This window comes from Cuculus canorus, chromosome 2 (genome assembly GCF_017976375.1).
Source record: "Cuculus canorus isolate bCucCan1 chromosome 2, bCucCan1.pri, whole genome shotgun sequence".
Lineage (NCBI taxonomy): Eukaryota > Metazoa > Chordata > Aves > Cuculiformes > Cuculidae > Cuculus > Cuculus canorus.
In genome coordinates, this window is record NC_071402.1 from 46,360,788 (window position 1) to 46,370,642 (window position 9,855).

The 9,855-nt window shown below is 41.9% G+C and overlaps 1 protein-coding gene across 2 annotated transcripts in view; it reads left to right on the top strand.

The window, feature by feature from the left end:
- GAREM1 (GRB2 associated regulator of MAPK1 subtype 1) overlaps positions 1-9,855 on the top strand; it is a 105,388-nt gene that overhangs the window by 82,887 nt on the left and 12,646 nt on the right. For both annotated transcript variants that reach the window (XM_009561692.2, XM_054059096.1), the window contains 2 exons: positions 668-1,846; positions 6,872-7,038. In XM_009561692.2, the coding sequence (XP_009559987.2) occupies positions 668-1,846; positions 6,872-7,038 (1,346 nt within the window). The remainder of the gene's footprint in view (positions 1-667; positions 1,847-6,871; positions 7,039-9,855) is intronic.

Consider the following 9,855-nt stretch of genomic DNA (forward strand, 5'->3'; position numbering starts at 1 on the left):
TTAAATTGCAATTATGATCAAAAAATGAGGAAGGAAGTCTATGACTAGGAGAGAAAGGCAGAGGGGGGGAGTTCGGCATATGGGGTAGGCTGATATTCTTGACTTCTCCTTCAGGGAATAGATGTCATCTGTCTTTCTCCCTGGCCTGGAAGAGATTATATCAAAGGGAAATATTTCATCCATAATGATGAGATCACCTTTGCTGCTCCTTAGGGAGCTGAAGATGTTGGAAGAAGATTTTCTTCCCTCAAGAGACTGGCAAATAAGTTCTAGCAAACAGCAAAAATAAAAGGACAGGAAAAAGATACTGAGGGGAATGTAGACGTACTCTGTAATAGCTACTTGACACAAGTGGCTATTTGAATTGCTGGGATATGTGGGTTTGTCCTTTCTTTAAAAATTGGTTATGTTTCTTCTCATACCTTCTTTGGCAGTTTCAGGTGGCTCTTTCCACTCAAGTAAGATACAGGAATGTGCAGAACAATAATAAAGGTTACTTGGCTGAGCTTCAGGTTGAACACCTTACACTTGACCACTCAACTATTCAAACAACATTAATTTAGTGTCTCCCAATATGTAGTCTTGTAAGTCCAGTCTTAATAGATTTGATATGATTTGAAGTACTGTCTTCAATGAGGGAAATTTTTTTTTTATTATTATTTTGCAGGTGGCTTCAGGTGAATGCAATGAAGATACTGAGGTTTACAACATTACCCTTAGTACTGGGGATGAGCTTACTTTAATGGGGCAAGCAGAAATCCTTTATGCAAAGTCTTCTAAGGAGAAGTCGCGACTCAACACCATCTTCAAAAAAATTGGGAAACTTAATTCAATTAGTAAGCTAGGCAGAGGCAAAATGCCCTGCCTTATCTGCATGAACCACAGGACCAATGAAAGCATCAGTCTCCCCTTCCAATGTAAGGGCAAGTTTAGCACTCGCAGCCCACTGGAGGTGCAGATGCAAGAAGGTGAGCACACAATTCGCAATATAGTAGAAAAGACCAGACTGCCTGTTAATGTGACTGTGCCGAGTCCTACACCAAGAAACCCTTATGACCTGCATTTTATCCGTGAAGGGCACAGGTACAAGTTTGTCAACATTCAAACCAAGACTGTGGTGGTTTGTTGTGTGCTTCGTGGCAACAAAATTATTCCCATGCATTTTCCCTTGCACTTGACACTTCCAAAATTTATTCTACCCGACAGTTTGGTGAAGGGGGAGCCATGGCACGAATCTCTCATCCAGCACTGGTTTAATATATGCCAGGAACAGTTTGACATAGATGAGTATTCCCGTGCCGTGCGAGATGTGAAAACTGACTGGAATGATGACTGCAAGAGCCCAAAGAAGAGCCGATGCACAGGGCACAGCCATGTGCCAAACTCCCTCAGCTATGCACGGGATGAGCTTACACAGTCCTTCCACCGGCTTTCAGTGTGTGTCTATGGAAACAACTTGCATGGGAATAGTGAAGTGAACCTCCACGGCTGTAGAGACTTGTGTAATGAGTGGGCCCTATTTTCTCACGATGCTCTTCAGTATCAGGAGTCTGGTGACAGTAGCAGCGATTACCTTTTTCCTGAAGTTAGTGAAGAATCGATGTTTCTGCCTACAAAACCAGAGCTTCCTTATGAAGAGCTATGGTTGGACCAAGGGTCTGGAAAGGCTGGTGACCAGCCTCTCACTCGCTCACTAAGTGAGAAGAACAAATGTGACAACTACAGAGGGTCTTTCCGATCAAAGTGTGGTACTGCATCTCTTCCTATGCCTGCAACTGTTGGAGCAAACACAAAGTCTTCAGATGTTTCCCTACCTCCACCTCCAGTGCCTCCCAAATCAGAAGCAGTAAGTCAGGGTCATTCATGTTGTTTTGCTTCTTTTTTAACTGATGAAGAGTTTGCTTGGGGTTTTTTGGGGGGGCAAGACTTGGGGGAGGAGGGCACATGGAGGGCAAGAAAGCAGTGAGACTTGAGATGGGCAACATCTACTAGTTTCCTACCATGTGTAAGTCATGTCCTAAAAAATCAACAGAGTGTATTTAATGTAACTGATCTAGTAGCTTAATCCTCATACTTTCAGGTGGTATTTATTGGGTTTTTATTCTCTCACAAGCAAGGTCTAAGAACTGCTAGGTCACTTCATTCTCTTGCTTTCCACATTGTCCGACTATATGGCCTCCATGTTTTTTCATATTTCCTGTGGCCAAAGTGTATGGGGCATGACTCCACTTGGAACTGCTTCAGATCCGCTTAGTGTGTGCATTTTCAATTAACGGGCTGTGATAATGAGGACAGTTAGAATTTTTATGGATTTGATGTGTTTGTTAATGAGAGATTGTCTTCTCTCTTACAAGACTATGACAGATTTTAAGGAATATCGTGTCATTAACCTGAAGAAAATTGCCAAACTAGACCTGAACTAATCACTCTGTACTGCTCATTGAAAGAAAATGTGTTTAAGTAGGAACTCTGCAGAGGTGATAAATGAGCCTAGTAGAGGTTTCAGTTTTAAATAGAACATATTTCCTGTCCTGGGGTTTCTAATGAAAACTCATGGGAGAAATCACTTCTCCAAACCCAAAATGTCATGGAGACTTCAGAAACAAAAGTACAATTATGTTTTATCAATGTATGTGGACTGAGTGAAAAACCCAACCATTGCATGGTCTCTTAACATAGTTCTAAACATTATTTTAAAAAGAACACAAAAGAAGAAAGAAAACTTCCCCCAGGAAAGTGTGCCTAGGTATCTTTAGCAAAATGTAAGTGATACATACTTATGCCCCATTAATCTTGACAGATATAATTTAACAAATTAGTTTTGTGAGGATTTTGCTTGAATTTAAATAAAAATAATATTGTTCCATTTGGAAGTCCAATGATATTTTCAAGAGCAGGGCTGCACAGTAAGCTGAGACTAATGTAAGACTAAACTGCTGCAAACTATAGTGATCCCATCCCCTTCCTGTTCCCATTTTACAGTCCAGCAGTATTGATTGAGGCCTTTCCATTATAAGTCAGGTCACAATGTGGTTGAAAGCTAAATTGTATTTATTTGTGCTGAGGTAGCCTCCAGTGGATTGCTGTAGGGATCTCTTGGCCAGGCTATGCAGCTGCTGGGGAGGTGCAGCAAGGAGAGAGAAGGAGAAGACCAGTGCACAACTACAGCCGTCCCACTGAAACTTCCCCCAAAAGCAGCCACAGCAGCCTCAGTAGAGGCAGGAAAGTCAAGATGTTACATCATCTTAGCAAAGAGCATTTACGTGTCTAAGTGCAGGAACCCGAGAGCACTTCTTTGCCTCCAAGGTCAAGTACACACTGACACTTTGTCCAGACCCTTGAACAAGTGCCCAGCTACACCATATCCAGAGTTTCATTGGCAGCCTGTGCTGATGGGGCTGCTCCCACCCTCCTCGTCCTCCTCCTTCTTCTTTCCCAGCCACATGGTCCTGTCTCCTCTTTTGTGCTGGCTCTGGCACTCCTGTGCCTGGGCAGGCAGCCAGGTCTGGATCTGGAAAATGATTAGTTTCCTGCTGATTTCTGCAAGCTGAACTGCTTCAGTGCAGGGTCAAAGGAACACCAGAGCCAGTGCCGAGGAGTGGGGGGTGACAGGGTGGTGGGGAGTGGGAAGGCTGCCACCACAGTGGAGTGAGAGCAGATCTCCTGGCAGGGGTCTACCAGCCCCCCAGGCACCAGGTCATGCCTGAGATGTGGGTGATGGGATGCTGAGAGCTGCGGAGCACCTGGACAGTATCAGTGCGGACCCTCACACTTGGGGAAACCTCATGGCATAGCGACTCCCACCTTTAGGGGGTGGCATTTGGGATACCTACATGTGTTGCCTCTTAAAGTCACTTTGAAAAGTGTGTGGTTTTGTCCTGTGTGTCTTACGTTACTGAGGTAATGTATGAGTGCTGTCAGCAATTTCAGTATTGCTTTCTAGTTGTGCAGGAGAACTAATTTCTGGTAAAGATATTAGCTTGCCTTTAGAGGTAGGCAAGGGGCATAACCTCATAAGAAATAAAATTTTAAAATCTGCCTCTCTGTAGATGATGATGATTTAGATTCTGTTTTGTGGCTTCCTGGAACAGCTTTGGAATGAGTATCAGTGATCTACTAAATCCATCAGTGGGCTGAGGCCGAGGAGATGTTTGTGTGGTTTTCATGTAGGGTATTTATAGAATATGTAGATCGCAGGAGCTGCTGCTGAACATGTGATTTAGTCATCACTGCCTCTAGAATGAAATTCCATAGCGTTTCTGTATAAAGGTTGGCTGGTGATTGTATTTTTGCATGTGCTAAATTTAAAATGTGTGTGCAGGAGCTATTTGCATGAGAGAAAAGGACATTTGGGTATTTCAGAAGCTGTTCTGGTTTTCTCTTCCCTGGCAGGATGAAGCATTCTGATAGATCACATGTAAATACTTTTCAGAAAATGGAAGTAGCATGAAGGCAGAAGCGTGAGGGTGGAAATTACCTCTGAATTAAGGCCTCTAAATTCGGAAATGCTTCAGTCTCCAAACACTAATTTGCATAAAATTGGAAATTGTTTTCCTGATTGATTTAAAGCACGTCCCTAATGAAACATGCTGGCAGTTCAGGATCCTGTTGGCAAGGAGCATTGAACTGTTTTGTGTTATGCTTATGGTCAAGCCACTGATGTGGCATTTTATCCAGGCGGTCTCGGAAGTGGTCATTGCAACAGGCAGCTGCGATGACCAGGATCAGGAGTGAGACGCCAGGGCCCAGGGGTGCTGGTGGGACTTGGACTGACACCAAAGAAAAGGAGCAGAGGTCTTAAAATCAACACCACTGGAAAGGAGTCGCTGTCCCCAGGTCACTGGAAGGCGTTTTGGAGCATGGAGGAGCTCAGACAGTGGTGAATAAAATTCCTAGGACATGCAGTGCCAGTGCACTTTATCTCTTTCTGGCAGCCACATGGCTTCTAGTGCTTCTGGGTGAAAGAGTATTTCCTACTGACAGCAGCAGCCATCTGGGGCGATCGTTGTGTTGCACCATGGCTGTTCCCCCACTCTCCTGCCTTTTTTTTTTTTTTTTTTTTTTTTTTTTTCTGCTGTTCACTTGGGTCTAGCGTGGGTAGCTCGCCTCTGAAGTTTTCCCTCGCTCTTATTGGTTTAATTGGCAGAAATCTCTGCTTTTTATTCACCTGCTGGTTTTCCTGAGGGCTGTATCTGGCAGCTGTAATCGTGGTCTTGTGACGGGGAATAAATGGGACAGCAAACCAGTATTATTTATGGCCTCATTCTGACCTGCAGTCTAGATCAGCAAAGAAGCTTGGCACAGTTTGTTATGGCAGTCTTCCCAGGAAAGAATCCTTTTAACCCCTTGACCACCTGCCATGCCCCAAGAGCTCTCCTGAGTACTCTCTATAACGCCATGGGTATATATTCAATAGCATGCAGCATTAACTTTGCCCAGTCCAACTTGGGAAGAAAAAAACGAAGTCCTTAGGTGTCCTTGGGGCACAGCACTAAAATGGTTGAAGAGTTTTATGCCTGAATTCAATAACAAACATGAATAAAATTGATTCTTCTTTTTTTTTTTTCTTGAAAGAGCAAATAAGAACCCTTAGAGCAAGATTTATTTCAGTGTTCTGTGCTTTTGAGCATTTCCTGTAATTGTGCCTTGTTTTGAATGAGGGAAAAAATATACTACACTGTCCCAGTCCCCAATTTTCCATTTCCCAAATGTACTAAATGGGTTCTTGCGTTTTGAAAGCACTGAAGTGGATTGCAGAAAGTTCCACATTTATGTTTTTTTAAATAAATAAAATCACTTTAATTGCCAGTTATGTCTTGCAGAACTGCTAAGATAACTTTTAGTTCTGTAGCGCTTTTAAATTTTAAAATAAATTTAAACTTTCAAGCACAAAAAGAATTTTTCTGGTACATCTAAGACTCTTTCAAATAAAGAGAACATTAAGGTCTGCTCCTGTCAGGGGGAGGTGGTGAGTCCTTAAAAATCTCGCCTGGCAGCCAAATTCTCGGTGGCCTTGTTCAGCTCTAGCCCTATGAAATAAAGTTGTTCTCCCAAACATTTACTGATGAAATTAAGGTCTTAATTCCATCATTTTCTTCTATAGGCATGAATGCTGGTATTTTCTTCCTACCTAGGCAGACCAAACTGAATTTCGGATAAGCAGTGCTACAGTCATGTGTTTTAAGCTGCAAAGTTTGGCTGTTTGTCTGCAAAAAGTGGGTATGTTGGCTGGGTGCGTTATTTGACGGCTCTTCTGCCCATACCTTTCAACTTGTACGTGTTGTAGTTAACCTTATCCTGGACTGCTTCGGCAGCTACAGAAGGGCTGAAGCTGAAGCTCTAGGTTTGAATACCAGCATCTGGTAAATATGGGATACATGTACTATACCTGAGGGAGGAAGGCTGGGAATTATCGTAGAGCTGGATGGCTGAGTATCACTGGTGAAGTAAGTCAGGAAACATCAAAGTCTGTTGAGATCTTTTCATTACTTAAATTTGGTTTATTACATGTAAATAAAAAAATGTTAATGAAGTTAAGGGAACATTCTGTCTCATTTTGTATGTTACTAGAAGGTTCTTTTACATTGTTTCATTGCTGCTAATTTTTAAATGAGTGGATATCAAACTACTGAAAAGCACCCTAAAGAAGATTGCCAGTATCTCTAGTGGAAGCAAGGTGATTTGGACTTCTTCATGACAGCCACATACAGTTGCAAATATGTATACCTACCGTCATTTTTCTCTTCTCCTCCCTTTTTAATTGTTTCATTTCACGGAACAAGGCAGAACCAGATGTGCTTCATCTATCTGCGAGTACTGACACCCAGATTTTCTTGGTACTTACGTACTTACGAGTTCTTCTTTTGTACAGGTAAAAGAAGAATGCAGGCTCCTGAATGCTCCCCCCGTCCCACCACGGAGTTCAAAGCCGTCCTCTAGCAGTCCTTCCATCCCTCCTCGCACAGTCAAACCTGCACGACAACAGACCCGCTCTCCTAGCCCTACTCTGTCTTACTACTCATCGGGACTGCACAACATGTATGTGTTTGATCTGTGAGAACCCCGTGTTAGCTCTTTTTGAGAAAATTAAATTTAGCAATATTCTTTTTGAGGGCACTTGTTTACAAAGGCATGGTGCTGTGTCAGAGTTGCTGACTTTTTGTGAAATGGGCTAACCTGTCAAGTTATTTTTAAGGATTCAAGAGGAAGCAGAGCTCCAGCAGAAACTATGTTTTACTAGATAGGACACAGCAGTTTCTGTTAAATACCTACACACGTTGCTATACGTAATCTCACTGTAAAGTGGCACAGGCTGTCTAAATGGAAAATCCCATACAGTTCTGCATGATTATCAAAAGGCTTGAATCTTCAAACCAGAACATCTCAAAGCTAGTTTTTGGGTAGGATTTCAGTGCTACATGCAAGCAGTGCAGCCAGCTCTGATAAGTGGTGGCACAAAAGGGGTTTAGTAGTCCAGAAATGTGTTGTGCCAGCTACGTGGGAACCTATGGGGTGGGTGTAATGGAGAACAGAGAGGCCAACAGACACCATTGAGTGCGAAGTGAGGTGTAGTGGAAGGGAGCCAGACAGCTTCCAGATCAAATCCACTTGAGCACAAACCTAACCCACAAGCTGAGAAGTCCACCCGCACTAGCTGAAAGTTGACAGCAGATTTTGAATTATGTGGCTGCATACTTTTTCCTAGCAATACAGTGTTCTTCCTTTGGCTTCAGAAAATGTATACAACTTTTGAAGTCACACCTTTTTGACTTGAATGTCTTAATGCCATTATTTTTGGTATCTATTCAATGGCAAGATTCTACCTGTCTGGGTATTACAAATTGATCTGAAATGCCACTGAAATCATTTCAGCCTAGATGCAGTTGGTATAATAACTTCCACTGGAATTGCTTTTCTAAGCCATGCTGCATATTTGCAGCTTACTGTTATGTATCTGGCAGTGATCACTCTAGATCAAGGCTCTTCATTTGTTTTTATGAAAGCCTGTTGCGTCGTTCAAGGTCTATTCCACAGGAGGCACAAAACCTCACAGCATTTGAGACCCACCAAATGCTGCTTTCTCTCTTTCTTGCTAAGCATATATCTGCCTCCAAAGAAACTAGAAAAACTGTGAGAAGTGAAGTTTCTCAGGAATGCAGGTAATATTATTTGCATCAAACGTCACAATATTTGTGTGAAATTAATCTCCAGCTTGGGTCCAGAGCAGATATTTCTGTCTTTGTTGAATTGACCTAGTGCTGCAGAGGAAGCTGCTAGAAAATTGGCAATGTGTGGAGTAGCCAGACTGGTGAAGCTGCTTTTCAAGTCTTGTCAATTATATTGATGATCTTATTTTCTGGATCATGAAGGTTCACAGCCAATATTTTAAACACAAACAAAACCAATATGATCTGCTCTTTTCTGCCTGTAAAAATACCTGGTGCCTGCCTGACTTCAGCTGTGTTTGACATTTCTCTTGCATCCTTTGGCACTGAGTTCCAGTGAGCTGATTTTGGTGGAGGGCAACTAAGGAGCACTTGAATATGTTACCTTACTGGTTTTCAGTAATTCCACAAATCTTTTAAATCATTAAATGTTCCCATTTCTAATATTGAATTAGAGAACAGAAACAGGATCAATCAATTTAAGTCCTCTGTATGGTTAGTTCTTATGACACCTTAGTGACTGTCTTCTCTGAATTGAACGCTCCAATGGCTACATTTGTGAAAAATGCTTTGTGTATGTTACAGCAGTTGGCATTTAAACAGCCAGAAATGACCAGCTGACAGTGTATTCTTGTTGAGCAGAAAAAAAAAAACCCTCTGTGATTGTAAACATCCAACTACTTCAGCTTGCAGGCTTCTATTTGGGACATAAAAAGGCAAAAAGAAAAGTTTGGAGGGTACAGAGTGAAGAGCAAGGGATGGGTAGAGGGAGGAAACTGCTTCTCTTGGGGCTGAGTTTTAGAACTAATTTTCCAGTGATATAGATTAGAGCTGCTTTTACACATCTGCACTTTGTGTTTGAGCCAGGCAGATCCAGGTTGACTTCTCTGACTCACTGTAAGTGCACACGGAACTATTTTTTGAGTCAATCCAGTCAAAACTATGTTGGTTTTTTTGAAAGCTGCTTTCCTCTACAAGCTGTTTTCTATGACTTGTCATAGAATGTATACTCAGTTTTATTTTTTCAGTTGTTAGTTTCCAGAACAGAAGGGTGAGTAGTTAAAGCAGTTATTTCAAATTTTGATTTTCCTCTGTTTGGTTAGGTGAGGATTTCATAAATCTGCTAATTGCTTTTCTGGTGTTCTGACTTAATTGGCCAGAATTCCAGAGATCAGCCCAATCCTTCAGACTTTCTAAAAGAAAGTGGCATGAAAATAGCCAACATTTGCTTTTCATAACAGATTGTATGCTTTTGTTGGCATCTCTGTCTTTTGTGAACACCTGGATATAAGCCATCAGTACCCTTAGACCGGCTGAGCTTAGTTTACTACCTGGAAATAGGTCAGGTAGGTTTTTTAAGGTGTCTTTGAAAAGCAAGCGTTTCTCATCATAGCTTTTTTAAGGATATGGACACTTAAACAAGTTACTGTGGGGTAAGCTTTAAGGTTGATACTTCAATGATGTCCTTCAGGAATTCAACAGTGGAAAAACTGAGTGTTTGAGAGGTGATGCTGAACTGAATTGAGGCATCTACTTCCTTATGAGCTTGAAAAACCAAGATGTCAGTCTTCCTCGTGAGGCTTTTGGGTATATCAGCATCTTGTCAGGCTTGTAAAAGGAGTAAAAGAACTGTCAATGCAATATTCAAACGTATTGTTAGTTCAAATCTGAAAAGTTCTACTAGAGGAAA